Source organism: Pteropus vampyrus, unplaced genomic scaffold (genome assembly GCF_000151845.1).
Source record: "Pteropus vampyrus isolate Shadow unplaced genomic scaffold, Pvam_2.0 Scaffold85, whole genome shotgun sequence".
Taxonomy (NCBI): domain Eukaryota; kingdom Metazoa; phylum Chordata; class Mammalia; order Chiroptera; family Pteropodidae; genus Pteropus; species Pteropus vampyrus.
In genome coordinates, this window is record NW_011888866.1 from 6,949,305 (window position 1) to 6,967,355 (window position 18,051).

General features: G+C 32.6%; 1 protein-coding gene across 5 annotated transcripts in view; it reads right to left on the reverse strand.

Annotated features, from left to right (window-relative positions):
* Positions 1–18,051, reverse strand: part of TCF12 (transcription factor 12) — a 293,031-nt gene that overhangs the window by 158,026 nt on the left and 116,954 nt on the right. For all 5 annotated transcript variants that reach the window (XM_023532559.1, XM_023532560.1, XM_023532561.1 and 2 more), the window contains one exon: positions 7,052–7,154. In XM_023532559.1, coding sequence (XP_023388327.1) covers positions 7,052–7,154 — 103 coding nt within the window. The remainder of the gene's footprint in view (positions 1–7,051; positions 7,155–18,051) is intronic.

The window sequence follows — 18,051 nt, forward strand, 5'->3', positions numbered from 1 at the left end:
GAACCGTTTATCAGATCTATGCCATTGACCCACAATAAAACTGTGAAGATCAGCATAGATTACTATTGATCACAGAGCATATACACACTAGTGATGATAAACAAATAGGTTGGGTAAACAAAAATAAAGGTGGTCCTCCTTACATGAGTCCCTAGTTACCGGTTTTAAATACTCACTAGTGAATATTTAAAACCGGTAACTAGGGACTCATGTCCCTAGTTAATACCGGTCCTCCTTACATGAGTCCCTAGAGTTACCGGTTTTAAATATTCACTAGTGACCAGGTAACTTAAAAAAAAAAAAACCCAGTAAAATATCCCTTATAGATGGTATGGCTATCTCAGGCCAGAGTCAATGGCATTGTTGGTCAATCTTTTGCTAAATATTCCATAATGCAAAGCAAATACAAAAGAAATCCACTAAATTGGATTGAATATTATGCAAGAGACTAAAAATTCCATGACGTCCTTGAAGGTGATGTTAAAAGAACCATTTAATCAAACACAAGAGTCATCAACAGATTAGGAGCTAAGTGTAGTAGAGTCAGTTAATAACTGAAGAGAAAATCACAAGGTTCAAATGTTAAGTAAAAGAGATTTCTATATTACTATACAATTTTCTGAAGAAAAAATATGCTCAAAGTCTCAACGATTCACTCTTTGTTCACTTAAGACCTAGTGGGTAATATAAATTATTGTTTGATTTGTTAATATTACTTTCTAATTTTAGTTAATTTTCAAAATAAAGCCTCAAACAATTTTCCCCTCTATCTTCTGAAATCTTGGCATCTTTTAAGTAATTCTAAGTAATTCTTTTAAGTAATTCACTCCAGAACTAACTACTCTTAGATAAAAAGAACCTAAGTCTATATAGGAGTACCCTTAAAACTGTGGAACCTCTTTTAAAGTGAGGCATTAGTAGTAGTTTGGTCTCTCCCAGACTGCATAGGAAAGACGCCATTAGTTCATCTCTGGCTCATCTCGGCTTAAAAAGAATGGTTATCAAAAGCCATTTTAACTATGGAAAGAGGCTGCTTTTCAGGCTGTGGAAGCAGGGTAGAGGTATAGAAAGGAATGATGTTGCCAGGAACAGAGTATTACAAATAAAATGGATATGTGCATTGAAAGAAAACATTCTAAATCATTAAGGTATAAGGTATCCTGTAATATGGTAGCTAGAATGAACAATTTAGAAAAACTAAAGTGAAGGAACTAGAAGAGGAAGAAACGAGAACAATACACGCCCCCCCCACCCTTTCCCACTTCTCAAATCTCTCAGCCCAATCGTCCACTTCAGTTTTAACTCATTCACTCAACAAACACTTTTAAAGGGGAAGTGGAGGACCCCAATGACATTGTTTGAATCCCTGGATCCACCATGCCTAAAATCAATCTATTCCTAGCTATCTTGGATATGTGATGTGAGTCAATAAACACTATTTTTTGTTGAACATAGTTTAATTTCTGTTGCTTTTAAGAGAAAGAATCCTGACTAATAGACTGGATTAAATGCTACTTCACAGTAAAATTTTTCGGGTCACTTCTGGCTGTACCTCACCATAATCTCTTCTGAACTTCTGTAAGAATTTTTTTTTATCACTCACATTCTACTATGTATACAAACTATTGGAATTATTTCCTCTACCACACTAAAACTCACATCTGTAAACACAGACTGAATCTTATTCGCTTATATATTCTGCCACATATTTCATGTAGTTAAGGGCAGAGTAAAGGGATGAATGGGTACATGCAGAAGAAGGAAGTTACTCAACAATTCAGACCGACCTAAGGAGCAGCAAGAGGAGGCAAAAGATATGAGTTATAATGTAGTAAAAGGAGCAAATAAACAAATGGTTGAATGTGAGAGGTAAAAAGGGGGAAAAGGCAGTGTAATAGAAAGGGGATGTGATCTAAATTAAAATCAAGAGGGTTGGGTCCATGTTTCCTAATTAACTGCTCATTTCATTTTTCTTTACTTTAGTTTCTATGGTAATTAGGTCTCTTTCATTCAAGATTCTCCCAGTGCCAACATTTTGTTTGTAAGCAGCCAAAAATCAGAGGATACAGATCAATTAATACGTAACTCATATCGTTTCTTGAGACTTGAGGTTAATAAAATGTTGGAGAAAGTATGAAGGTCTCATCCTTATGAAATATTGTCAAACATTAAGCCATACTGTTTGCCCTAAGCACAATTATAACAATTTTCATTATCTCATCTAGGGAAATAATTTCATGTACATCAAAGTTAGAGATCTTTTTAGGGCAGAGTTCTATTGTGCTTTGATATTCTGAAAATGGTGATTCTATTTTTTTTTTTTTTGTAACTCTAGGAGACTTCTGGATTAGTCATAAATTATAGTGCAGACAGGATCGAATATATGAGTTTTCTTTGAAATCTGATTGTTTGAAATACCAAATATATAGAAAAAAGTGTTCTTGGGTTTAAATGTCCAGACAAGCCCACACAAACCTATTTAATCCACAATGAAATGAAAATAAAGCGTTGTAGCTATTACCTGAGAGGCCCTTTAAACTCTGAGGTAGAAAAAAGGGTAGGGCTGGCAAACAGACTTCAACAGCAATGCAAGGACAGTGGTCTGTCTGTAAGTCAAATACTTATAACAGAAGTTTTACATAATATGCTTGAACAAGTGGATCCAACCTGTTAAATTAACTAAGATGTCTACAATGAGTTATAAAAATATATACAGAAATTTTACTAATGTTGTACTTTGTATTTCAGAGAACTTTCATGTATTATCTTTTATTTTTCCCTTAAAACAACCTACAGGCATTTCCCAGGTGTGCTCCATGGAAAACTAGTTCTCCAGAGGCTAATGATGCTTTTTACAAAAAGGCTTTTATGTGTCACCTGAATCTGGGATGTGATGGACTGAACGAAGTTAAATAAGCTTTTTCTTTTTTTTTCCCCAGAGTCTTTAATATCCCAAAGTACAATCTGAATCTCTTAAGAGAGAACACATAGTATACAATGTTTTCCAAAGTTACATCACTATGGAAACTTTTTCTCATGGTCATCTCTCAAGACCAGTGTTTCCACAATTATAATTTAGGAAAATGCTGAGCTAGTAAAAACTAGGAAGTATTATATAGAAAGAACAAGTACTTTAAAAACCTAATGGACCTAATGAAAGAACACTGGACTGGACGTCAGGAGATATGGGTTTGACATTCAATTTTGCCAATTATTGGCTTTGTAACCTCAGGGAAAAAACACCTAATTTTCCTGTGCCTTAGTTTTATCAATTGCAAAACAGCAATTACAATGCTAGTTGTAGCCTTTTTCAGGTTGAACATATAAAGATACATTAGATTACAGAATTATGAAATTCTAGAGCCGCAGGAAATCTTTAAGACTAGCCAGTGTACTCTATCAGAAAGGTAATTTTCAAGATCTGGATTAAAATCCAGATTTCCTAACTCTCAGCCCTGCATTTTTTCTTATACTACCACATGCTGCTTTCACTATTTAAACGATAAAATATTAATAAAACATCTGTAGAAGCAAAATTGGTTTCAAAAAGGAACACAACTAAAGGTCTCAGGGAAAAAAAGGAAAATTGAAGGTAATATTTCATCTTAAATGAAATATTAAACACATGTACACAATGTTTAAAATAAGTAAAGCTTTGGTAAAAGTGGAGGGGTCGAAAGATAAGAGTAATTCATTCCACAATCCTTTGGGAATTGAAGGTAGGCAATTCTATGAAATAATTCATTTCTACATTCAATTAATAAACTAGTACTACCACTGCCAAAAATAACATCTAATCAACAAGTAAAGGAAAGCAAATATTACTGAAATTAATGAGGGGGACTAAGGGTAGAGAAATGGAACAAAGCTGGAAGAGGCTAAAATAGATAAGAATATTTGGAGATACTACTGCAATTCATAGCTATTGTCACAGATTTGAGTTTCACTATAATAGAGTATAAAACTGTTTGCTGCTTAGTGATATGCCAAATGGATGTACTTATTTCAACTTGAAACATCAGAAAAGCCCTTTTTCCATATTGACAAATCAACTGGATAATTCTGAAATTCATTAAAAAGGAATACAAACTGATCTAACATAATAGCTTTACTTCCTATATAAAACACTTCAAAATATCTAAATGAATATAGAAATGCATGTTTCTGTGGCAAAATGTTCATTATTGAATCATTATCAACCCTTGTTAGACAAAATTTCTCATTTTTGCAATGTGTAAAATCATTAAAGTATTTGAGAGTTCCATCATGAAAGATAGTGGCACTTTATAATCCACTATTTCTTCAGGCAAATGTGCTTATTATGGCTGAACATAATACGAAAAATAACAACATTCCCTAGACATATAATCAACCACCCCCCCTGTTAATGGTGTTTTTATATGTGTGCAGCAATGATGAAATATGTTACTGCTTTCCTATTAGCTTTAACTGTTTCTGAGCATTCATCATTCACAGTGGCATTCTGAAGTGTTACCTGTTATGACGATTAGGTGTTAAGAGTTCCAAATGCTTTTAATAGTACCATGCACATCTTGGTCGTACTTTAACAACAGTTTTTAGCCTGAAACGCCCTTAAATTGTCAATGGCTAGAAAAGTGAATCTAGCCACTGTAATTCTACCAAGTGCTATAAACCCATATTTTGAGAATCTAACAGTTCAATTACTTCAGCTCACATCAAGTGGGAATGCCTGTTGCTGTATAGAACTGCTCTACAATTTAAAAGACATCTATTTCCAAAAGCAATTGTCATGTTGATTGCTTAGACTAAATTATTAGTACCTCATTTGATCATTTTTACTGACAATAAAGGGAAGGAAGTATAGTAAATCAGATATTGCCAATGACCAGTGAAATTCTTTTGAACATATATCTGCCTAATCGTTTCAGGATTGTTTCCCCATTTCTTATAAGTAAATTAACATTTTTAAAATTTGATTTCAAATTTACAATGAATATGCAAAGCTGTACCTTACTGCTTCTACAATGTAGTTCAGATGAATGCAGATTTTTAAAATTTGTACTGTGAAGAGATTGATCTGTTTAAAAATCTGAGTTGATTTTTTTTTTCCCCAAGACTTATTTTAGATGCTGAAGACTATTAGCATGACTATTAAAAGTATTCTTTGGATGACTATTAAAAGTATTCTAATAATTACTGTAAACTCAAGAAACCAACAAGTACATGCTCATAATTGCTCCAACTAAAAAAATGTTACCTCAAACTGAATTACAGAAATATTTTTAGTCAACAGCTGCTCAGAGCAAGTGACCAACACATACTTCTTAGAATTCATTTAATTCCCACACTTAGCCCCACAGTTTTAACAGTAGCCTTGGCTCAAATGCTGTGCTAATGATAAAATTCAACTGGGCTTATGAGTCATCTGTGTGAACTAAGAATAAGGTAAGAATATAAATATAAAAAAGGACAGTTTCTGAGTTTTCACAATTCAGACTTATAGCCTCAATTAAGAAAGCTCAGTACAAATTGAAATTACAAAAACATTGACTATAGCTTGCTCTGCCACATTTACTATAAATTAAATGCTACTTAGGGAAAAGCTGTAAGACAAAAAGAAATTATTTGGAGTGTCATATCTATTTTATTTTGATGGTAAGCTCAAAAGAAAATTTAAAAAATAAATTATAAAGTTTTCCCTGGTCAAATGCAAATATAATTATTGTGTTCTAAATTTATTAGTATAAATTCTGATTTTAACCTGGAATGATAATGTATTTAATACCAGCATTTTTATTTGCATTTATGTTGTAACAAATTGTCATTTTAAACACACATTTTATCACTGATTAGATATTTTACCCTTGCGTCACACTCAATGATTCTGGCTTTAGACTGGTAACTGCCTTAGGCAAAATTCACACTAAAATATCAGACTCTGTTTCCTCAACACTTTATAAAGGATAAAGAAAATAAATAAAGATTGTGTAAAGCAAAACCATTTATAAAGAAATTGTAGACCACCAGGATTTTGGATTTGGGTAATCCACTTAGATTATCATGGCTGTGATTTAAAAGGACAATTCTAAGATCACAATATAGGTCACGTCCTTAAGAAATAGAATAAGTAATGAAATCAGTGACGATTACACAAACCTTCCATATTTACATGATGCCACCAACAACCAGTAAAAAACAGATTAAATAAAACTTCTGTAATGTACTCAGCCTCAGCATAAGCAAGAAGGAAAAATAATGTCATAAAACAGAGATTCTTTTGAATCAGGTTCTGCAGAAAAATCAAATTATCAATAAAAAAAGAGAGAGAGGTATCCAAACTGATATAAAAAAAAAAAATGCTTGGGTTTATCATTTTAGACTGACCATCTATAAACTTTCATACAAGATAAAGGGGAGGGAAAATGGGAGTGATGGAGGGGTGTCTTACAGGAAATAAAGGAGAGATACAGAGAATGGCTAACCTTAAAGGTTTTGCTAAAATAATTAGGTTTAGGTGGTAGGTAATATCCTTCAAAATACAACTTTACTATTACAGAACAAAACTTTTAAAATCTCCAATATGAACGCAAGTGCTTAAAACAAATGCTGCAACATCTAAATATACTATTAAGTTTTAATCAGATTGCCAAAAGAAAATATTGTCCAACAGGAGTAAAATCTGCCTAAAATCATGGCTTTATTCTGTTTTTAATTACCACAAAGATACAACTGTTAAGACAAAGAGTAAATTACAAATGCCTCAGAAATGCTTCTCTGCCCAGAAAGCAGAAAACGTACAATGCTTATGTCATAAATACACTGCTGAAATTGAGAGTTAAACACTGCTGCTTTCTTTTTTGATACCAATGATAATAATGCTCTAAAAGAAGGACCCACATTTCTGGATGCTTGCTCCTCAAACTGAGCTGAACACAAAAGCCCAGATGCCCTTAGAAAATCAGGAACTTTCTTCTTAGATACTTATGTGTCCTTCCTAGACAAGGGGATAAAATATGCCTCTGACCAAAGAGGCTTTGTGAAGACTCCTTGCAGAAAATTACCAACTTACCCATCAGATTTGAGTTCATGAAAGGTGTTGGGGACAAGCCTTCATGGGCCCCTAATCGACTGTCATTCAAGTGATCACTGTAATGAGGACTGTCTGTAAAACCCTAGGGAAAAAAAAGACCGGAGTATTAAAGAGATTATTTGGCAGTCCTGCTAATTGACCATAATGACACTCATCTAATTAATATACAGACTTACGAATGGTCATTCCTAACCAAGTTTCTTGTTTATTACTTGAAAAACTAAACAGAAATGCTTCTTTTATTACTTTTAAGATTTTAAAATAAAAAAAATATATATTCCTTTATTGATCTTAAAGAAAATTAGCCCTGTGATCTCTTTACATCCAAGAAGAAAGTTCTATAAATCTTCTTTTAAAAAAGGATGAACTAAGGAAATATATTTCTGAGTTGTAATAAATTATTAAACTGTTTATCTCTATCCTCCTTTTTCTGCCTCCATACCCTATCAATAAATAGTTAGGCAATTACAAGTTTTACGTAAAATACTGAAAATAATCCATAATCAACATATTAGAAATAAATCCTTTACTAAATGGCAAATAAATATTTAGCAAAAATCTGTTCATACTCCTTTTAATACTAGTTATAAGATATATTCTCACAGAGAGCCATGTAAAAAAAGGCAAACACTTACTAAAAATAGCTGATTTAAATTCTTAAGAATCTGAAAAATGAAACTGCAAACAATGAAAATAAAGCTAATGTTATTTTTCAGAATAATTGTTACTAAATTTCTCCTTATAATATGTTTTTTAAAAGAAAAGAAAAAAAGAGACTAAAATTACAAATAAAGTGTTACAAAAGCTTTGTGGATTAAAAACTGTTCTGGTTCTCAGACTCACACATACTGAGTATTGCCTCTGAAATCATATTGTTTCTAAATAAGGCTTCGAACTCTAGTTATTAATTAAAACTGCAGATATACCTACCCTTCAGCCTACTTAAAACAATTTTAGTAAAGATCAGAAACACTAACAAGAGGCCCAAATAAGAAAGAAAACAACCCTGGTTCACAGAAACCAGAAACCACCCAGAATCCCCTGAGACTATAAAATCATCAATCACTAAACATTTATCACTACCCAGACTGCAGGGTAATATTCAAGAAGACATTAATGGGGCTGAAACAGGCCTCACTATCTTTGCAGGCATGCTGTCAGTTCAACCAAAAAGCTAGGAACTTAGGGCTAAATAACTGTCAAATCATTACAATTGCTTATGAATGCATGTCACAACTCCTTCTGCTTTTCTGTTTTAAAACTAATCTTCTGGGAGTGCTAACTCCCAAATGGATCTTTGTTTCATTTTTATCTACTTTAGAATCACTGATACATATGATAGACATTCAAGAAGAATCTCGGTGACATTTACAACTTGGTTATGACCACAAGGGTGTCCTCTGGTAACCAAAACCATGGTGCTGTCACAGCCACATGCAGCAGAAGCTATATACAAAACAGAATGGCTCCTAGCTAAGGTCACTCTTTGGAGTTTACTTTTCTTGCTTAAAACTTAACATTTTTAAAGGGCTAAGTTACATACTGCTTTCTCACATACATCTAGGTGTTTCTCTCTGCCACTCCCTCTCACTGCCATCCTTAGGTATAGAGTTAAAAGAAGACACTGAAACCTACAAAACATTCATTGAAATATTGTTTATTATCATTAAACAATACCATTACTCTAAAAAATGACAATAGAAATGCATTCGTAGGTGGGTCACATTATTCACACTTGATTTGAGTGCTAATTTTGTATGCTCTCAGTTCTGTTCATTCTTGAAGTAAAAAAAAGAACTTTTTTCCTTTATGTATTAAAAATAAAATAATTGAAGTTTTTTAAAACTATTTCCTAAAGCACAAAGATACAAAATAAATCTAAATTTAGGGTATCATCAAATGATCATACACAAATAGTGTATTAACTTCATATACTACATAAAGTAGCATAAAGAATCTGTCTCTAAGCCTCCATTAATATGTGCTTAGACTATAAACAATTATTTTACTATCAACCATATAAAAATGATAGTATTGTCCCTTATCCATGTGCACCCACATACGGCAGAGCATAGTATAGAATTTACTACAAGATTATTTCCCAGTCCACTCACAGAAGCTCATAAAAATTTTTAATTAAAATTAAAATTTTAATAAGATTGTCATACTATACCGCAGAGAAGGAGTCTATAAACTTTATCACATACAAGCAAGATTTGAATATGGATCCTCAATATCTATTTATTCATAAATTGTATATATATACACTATTAAGCAATATATCAAATTTCAGTAACGTGAAATTTTGCCTATTTAAGATAAAAATTAAATAGTAATTTGAATATTTTTCCCTACACTTCAAAAGTTCATCTAAGTGTATATAATTTTCATGAAGAGCCATAGTCCAAGAGGCAAGAAAGCGATAGTTCTTCATCTACAGATGCAAACTGATGCTGGAGAAGAAATAAAGAAACCAAACTTATAAATGTTTGTCATAGTTTTAGATCTAATATACACCAAATCCTTACTTAAAAGACTGGGCTTGGCTACTGTTTGAGATTAATTTTGTCATTTCCTCCATTCCACACAGTAGTGGTGATATCCACCCAGGATATAACTTTTAGTAAACCATGATAAGTATTTATAAAATAATTTACAAATGTTTAAATAACATCACTACAGGTCTCATATTCAAGATCAGTTCTAGAAAAATACAGATATCTATCAGTTAGCATGCTAATGTGTCCACTAGCTGATACCTAGAACAGTGCTTTGCCAACTTTAGTGTTCACATCAATTTACTAGAGGTCTTGTTAAAATACAGATTAAGAAGTATAAGGTGCTGAGTTGGGCCTGAGATTCTGCAGTTCTAACATACAGGTGATACTGATGCTACTGGTCCACGTACCACACTTCTAGTAGGAAGAACGTGCACAATCTGGAAATCGAGATCTTTTTCACATGTAAGAGAGTTAAAACTCAAATCTAGAAAGGTCATAGCCAGGTCCCTCTCCACCCCTACACACCCCTGAACCATATTAAACACCAGAAGTTTCCAGGTAAATACAAATTAGGAAGAAATCCCACAGTTAACAAAAGATCTAAAGTAATAAGAATAACAAAATATTTTTACATATGTAGGTATGTATTCATCCAAGCAGTATTAAGTACGAGACATGTCGAATACAACTTTAATGCAAATAAATGGAAAAAAAAGAAAAACCCTGAAGTTTAAACAGCTGACTCTTTAAGTACCACATAGAGTTAGGGAATAAGCATGGATGCCCATAAGTAGAAAAGGCAAAAGGAAAAAATTCCATAACATAATACAATATGGAGCTGACAGAATAGCAGGGAAGGAAGCAGAATAATGCAGTGAGTGTGACCTGCTAGAATATCAAACGGCTGGAGAAAACAAAGGGAAGGTGACTGGCCTGCGGGAGGCGTTGGAGTGATGAGAAAGGACAAAAACCAAGGAAGCTACTGTTAAGATAGAGACTAAATAAATCAGCCAATACTACTGAATAATGAATGCTATTTCAATTTTGGAATATACAGGAAGTAAACCAGTGAGATCATTAAATATAGGACAATCATGGTGCATACTTTAAATTGGTAGAGCATTACTATACTAATAAAAGTAGTCAAACCTGACCCCATGGACTCTTAATTAAGATCTTGAATTCTGTAAAATGTTTTTACCATGAAAATAACCTATAATAAAAACGAGTTTTATACATGAGATAATGAGATAATAAACACTATATACTATGAAGAATAGAGCAATACTACCAGAACCATCCATCATAGTAGCTTTTTCGCAATAGTATGCTACTAACCACAAAAATATTTCCAAATACACCCTAAAAAATTACTGTTCCTGTCTTATAATAAAAATGAAATGCTCTCAAAAGATTAATAACTGATAAAATCATTTGATACATAGATCACAAAAACTGTTTAATTCTGTCTTAAAATCTGTCTAAATTACAATTTAATTTGTATATCTTAAATAATCCTATCTATGAATATATAATACTTCATAAAAGCTTTTACATTATTAAATGTGTTCTATATAATGCATTTTGTACTTTTCTCTATGCTCATTTCATGGTACAGAATTTAGAAATGTTAATCCCTGATACAATATGACAAAAGCATCTAGTATTATTTACATAATAGTTTTCTTCCCTGGTTTGCCTCCTCAAAAACACAAAAACTTTTCCTTTAATTTTTTAAATAGCTAATTTAACAATTTATTTCATCCAACTAACAAATAAGGTACGATTACCAGAGAGCCTTCTCAAGTTGAGAACAGACTCATGATTTTTCTAACCTATGTTGCTATTTCTGTGCATGAAAGCCACTGTCTATTGCTATTTTAAAATATTCTTTCTAATTCTTTTCAGTAGTTAAAAAGAAGTAGGGGAGCTCATTCGATAGATATACTGCCTCAGAAGAGCTTTCCTTGACCCTAGCATATTGGGTGAAATCATTCTGAGCTCCTACAGCAGACAGCATTTCCATCATATCACTGCTCATACTTACTGAAATTACCTATTTAATTATCCATTTAAATTATACCATAATTATCTGTTATAACTGCACAGTACAGTATACTGGATAAATCTGGAATTTATAGCCAGACCGGCAGATATAAATTCCATCTTTATCATACACTAGCTATGTGACTTGGGGCAATGTAATCTTTCTTGCCTCGGTTTCCTTATCTATAAACTAGGGATAATAACAATACTATCGTCATCTTATAAGTTGTTGTAAGCATAAACTGAGTTAAAATATGTAGCAACTGGAAAAGTACCTGGCATATAGTAAGCACACAATAAATGCTAATAACCTCAGTTAGAGATTTTTATGTCTTACACATTCTGAGAAAGCAGGAACTGTGTCTGCTTCTTCCACAATTACATCCTCAAAACAATGGTCGGCACATACATAGCTGGTGCTCAATAAATCGCAGTCGGGAGATTTTAGCTGCTAAATCTTTTAAATGCTGCAGGGCTTTAGATATTAAAAAGGTTCAATCGGTTTTTCCATAGAACACCCAATAACTAGCAGAAAAAAAAGGCTGATAAGGTACTAGCTTATCTAACTAGATGAAAGAAGTAACCACAGAAATATTGGTATTCAAAAAGCCACAAGATTTCATAACTATTGAAATCCTATAGCTTTTAAATGGTCAAAACCAGTAGAATAAAACAAAAGCCATAAGCCACCAGAAAGCTCTGGACAAGACCTGGATATAAATGAGTGGTCACACCTCAAAATGAAGTAAAATGGAAATAAAGATAAATAGAAATAAAAAATGAAGTTTAAAAAAGAAATAAAAGTCTTGTTGCATTTTTTATTTACTCCTATGATAAATACCAAAATAAATGTCTAGAAAATAAGGTATACTTTTTAAACAAATTCTTGAATGTAATTATCTCTCAGTTAAATACATCTATGAAAAAGACAGGTGGGTTAACACAATAGTCTATTACCTGAAACGGGCTTTGTCTATAACATTTGTTACTTTATCAATAGTGACAAGCACATTAATGCGCTCACAGTACATGACTAATAAAATCTGTTAATTTAATGAATGAATAAAAAATGAATAATGCTCACTGTTAATGAATCAGGTCTACATATGAAAAAGCTACCTAATATTCAATATGTTAAAGTTATGTTATCCATTAAGAGGTCAGATGCTAACATATAATAGAATTTTCTTAACAGAGAAATGGATTCTGTCATTCAGATCCAGAAATTCCAAAAGGGCAAGAACATTTTACTTTTTCTTTTATGATCCCAAAAGAGACCAGCACAGAACTTTTGCATGTAAGTAAATGCTTAAGTTTTTCTTGAAAAGATGAATAACTTCTCCAAGTAAGTTTTTATTTATGAATGCTAAGGATAGCTTCACGGAATTACTATAAACCCAGACTAAAGAACAATTTTTGAATTGTTATGGGTTAGTGGAAAGGGAGAATCAAAATCTTTTAGAGGGGGAAAGGATCCTCAGAAAATATGACAGATACATAAATACTGCTTAGCACAAGGGCATGAAATACTTTTGAACATGAGATTCCAGAGGATCACCTAAAAAAGTTCACACAGGTTCAGTTCTAACTTGAGCCCATCCATCTTCACAAACATATCAAAGTAACTGCTAATGCCATCTGTTAGAAGCAATCAGAGTTGATGCTCTTTTGCTCCAGCCTGTAGTTTTTGTTGTGTTTGAGAGTTTATAAGCAGAAATGTTTCTGTATTTTAGCCATTTAAAGTTCATTCTTTACATGGAGAAATCAAAACATCTCTAGGTATCACAGGAAAACATACATTTATTAAAGCAGGAAAAGCAAAAATATATATATTACTGAATCCAGGTGTTACAGAGAATGGGAGGATTTTAATGCCTGAGGACATGCATTTTACCTACCATACAGATGAAGACATATCAGTTGAGTTTCCTGCTAAAAATGTGGAAGTAAGGGACTGGCAGAGCTGGAATAAGAATGCCATATACCTCATATTAATTCACAGAGGATTCTAAAACTAACAGGCAAACGTAGTAAAGACTGGTCTCATTTTACATATTAAAATACTAAAGCTCAGAGTAACCAAGATTACAAAACAGACTCAAACTGAATTATCAAGTGCCAGCAAGAAGCTTCCCACTGTTCCACACCATTACTCTATGTTAGTATTATAAAACTCTCTATTAGTCTAAGGGACAAGATGGCACAACCAGTGAAATTTTTAAAAAAGCCTAAACCGGACTGCCAACTTCCAAGTTAAACTCTTGGGTTGCGTATGAATAGTTTAGAAGATGGCAATATAATAGCACAGCTTCAAACAGGAACATCAAAGCAGAATGAGCATTGCCAGATAGGCAAAGAAATAGCATAAATATTTACTAAGAATGCCCTAAAGCAGAATGAAACATGTTGATCACTGGAAAACAAAAATGTCAATAAGCAAACCTCTGTGGCATCATAATCATCATTGCTAACTTTCATGGAGTGCTCACTAAATAAATTAAGTGATATAATACATGCCAGCACTGTATTAAGGGCTTTTATGTATTATATCAGTTCATTTAAACTATATACAGATACTATATTTTCCCCATCTCACAGGTGAGGAAATTTTGTCTTAGAGAATTTAAATAACTTTCCCAAAGTCATAGAGTGGTAGAGAACTGATTTAAACTTGGAACTACAACAGCAGATAACTTAATGTTGGCCACTAATTGTTTTTTATCTCCAGCACCAAGATATATGCCAATAGAGTACACACTTAAATAGTGAATAATTTCCATTAGGTCAGTATTTTCAAGGTCTCAGAACTCCTATGGTCTCAGGACCTTTTGTATAAAAAAATTTTGTCTTAATAAATATTGAGAATCCAAAGAGTTATTGTTTATGTGGGACATATCCACTGATATTTACCATGTTAGAAATTAATCCTGAGAAATTTTAAAAACACAAGAACTGTCAGAGCAAAGCATCATCACATATTATGTAGTATTTGGAAATTCCACAGCACACTCAGGAAAGAATAAGACTGAAATGGCAAATATGGTCTTAATAGTATCATGAAAGTAGTTTTGACCTTGCAAACAGTCTAAGAGCACCTTGGGGTAATCCAAGGTCCCTGGAACATACTAGGTAAACTGCTGAATTAGAGTACAGTTGACCCTTGAACAACATGGTGGATGAGGGGCATAAGTGGACCTGTGCAGTTAAAGCCCATGTTGTTCAAAGGTCAACTGTATTTACTACATTTTAAAATAAATCATGAACTCTCATTACCAATACCAAGTCAGAATCTGGAGTTCCTGGCTGAAAACTATTTAAGACAGAGACGTCATTTAAAAATGGGGAAGAAAGATTCAGGAAAGTCAAGGGGCATGGCTAAGATCACACAGTTATTCAATGGCAAAATCTAACCTTACTATAATAAAGGACACATTTTTGGCTTCCGATTATAAAATACCCATAGACGAATTTTGGGGATAAATTTGTAGCAAGGAAAGCAATTGCACAATATCAAATGGGTATAAAAATTCCAAGGATCTCTTAAATAAGCTGGCACTTTCAGTATTGTGCAGGAAAAGCGAATACTGCAGACTTCATTTCTCCATTCACTCGTAATGAGCTACTCCTAGGGATTTCATTGATGAATCAAATACATGGTCCCTATCAGATCAGCGTGGCTAAGAATTTCATTTCCACTTCCACTTCCAGACAGGATGGAATAACAGAGACCGGGTTAACCACCAAAGTTGAAATAATCAAAAATCTAAACAAAACATATTAAACAGTTTTGAGACATTGGATATGGGCAGTTCAGGACAGTAATCTTTGAGAAAGGGGAAACAAAGTGAATCCTATGACTGCTGAGGGGGGCAGAGGAGTGAAAGGGAAGATATTTCAACCTAGAACTCCATACCTACTAATAAAAATAAAGAATATTTCAGAAACATGGAAGATGTAAAACTTCATCAGCACTAGACCTACACAATGAGGAGTGTTAAAGAAAGTCCTTCAGTCAAAAGGAAAATAATACCAGACAGAAATATAGATCTACAAAGAGAACTAAAATAAAGCATGTTCTCTAATCACAGAATTTAATTAAATATCAGTAATAAAAAAAAATACCTCTAGAGAATCCCCCAAATGTTTCAAAATTAATGCATTTGTAAATAATTCATGGGTCAAGGGAAAATCTGTAGGAAAATTATGAAGTATAAAATATTTTGAATGAAATGAAAACACAACATAGCAAAATATGGGATGCAGATAACACTATGGTGAGAGGACAATTTATAGTATTAAAACGTCTGTCAGAAAAGATGAAAGGTCTCAAATCAATGACCTCAATTTCCACCTTAACAAACTAGAAAATACAAAGCAAATTAAATTCAAAGTAAAGGTAAGAGTAGAAATCAAACATATTAAAAAAAATAGGAAAAAGCCAATGAAACCAAAAACAAGTTTTTTGAGAATGTTAGTAAAATAGATAAGCCTCTGGACATACTGATAAGGAAAAAAAGAGGAAACAATTCACCAGGGTATGTAGACTAATCATTTTTGTTTGCCCAAATAATCCCAGGACTAGAAAATAGTGGAATCTTAATGCTTCATGAATGAAAGAAGTGGAAGAAAAATGTGAACAGACTACAAACAAGAATACAAAGTTGGAGAGATAACTGCAAGATTCGAAACTGGGAAAAAAGATACTGAGGAAAAGTGATGTAAGAGTAAGGTAGGGTTAGTGAGAAATCAAGAATAATTTTTACAGAGCACAAACTCAGAAAAACATGAACTCAATGAGATGTAATGGTATCACCAATGCAGAGAAGATATTTGGTTCAGGACAGCTGATACTTTATTGCTTAATCACTAAATAATTTCCCATATTAAACACCAAGAATATGGTATGCTCCATGCAAAAAATAGCACTTTGTTTATAATGTAAAACCACATTCAGATAATTATTTCATTTAAAGCACAAAAGATTAAGTGTCAGTTCAGTATGGTGAAGGAAAACCTTCCAAACTTGTTATACTCAAGAATAAAAATGTTAGAATACATGGCAATAACAGTACACTACAAAAGGAACTAAAATTAATTGATCATGTTAAGTCTCTGACACATAATCTCATTTAGGTCTCATAACTACCTTGTAATGTAGATATCCTTTAAAACAAATTTAAGTAACTATAGCCTATTAAATTCTAGATTTTAGAATCTACATTCGTAAGAATCTGGGATACCTATTTTCCCGCAAAATCCTTAAATCTCCAAATCTGTACTGCAATAAACTTTTTCAATAGTTTTAATTTTGTAAACATAATTTACTTTTTATGATTTATAGAACCTATTGATGAGTATTTAAAAACTGTAATAGGTCCTCGTCTTGTTCAGGCCATACTCTAGGAATTCAAAACAGCTTCCTCCCTAAGGAGCATCTAAGACTTCCAAAATTCCTATTATAGTTTTGTATCAGAATGGATCTATATACTTTTCATGAGACTGGATATAAAAAGAAGAACACTTACAGACTATTTAATAAATTCCAGATATTGTGCTAAATGCTTTGTAAAACTTCCTCTATTTAATTCTTATGCATTTCTTATGAGATAAATCTCTTTGCAGATGAGAAATTTCTGAGGCTCAGAAATTAAGTATTTTATCTTTTCCAAGGTCAAATATAGTGATGAAACCAGGAAGCAAACTTATTTGATTCATTCCATGACTTATGGGATTTTTTTACATGTAAAATGTGAATAATATTTTGATAAGAAATAATGATGGTCATCACATCATCTTACAACTTTTAGAGTATCTGTCTTTAAAGTCCTGGACAAGTAGAAATAACAACAATTTTGGGGTCTTTTTCTACTTTGGCAAGTGTGATATTGATAGAAAGGGACAGTAATTTAGAGTCATACACTAGTCTTAGATTTTTATATCTGGTAAGTTTTCTCTGAATCTCAATTTCCTCAACCTCTAAAATGGTGGACAAGATTTTAAAAATGACTTCTTTGGTGAGCTAGTGTAAAGCTTGGGATAGACAACATGTAAAAGCTTTTAAACTATATTGTGAAAAATGCTGGTTATGATTATTGTTATTAATAAAAATAGGCTATGCAGATCTAAAAATGTATTCAGCCAGAATTTATCCTTTATTATATTCTCATGAATAAGAAATATCTAAATTTATAGGAAACAAATATAAAGGTATCAGAAAGTAAGACCTGGACCATTACAAAAACAGACATAAGAGAGATTCAAAGATTAATGTTTTGACTTCTTGTTAAATTTAAAGGCTAAACAATGAGAAGATTTAAAAAAAGGAGAATTATAAAGATCAATTCTGAGGGAGATGCTATTTCAGAGGCATACAAAGTTAAGTGAAAATTACAGCGAGGTGAGAAACTGACATAAAGGCTCTTTCCAAAAGAT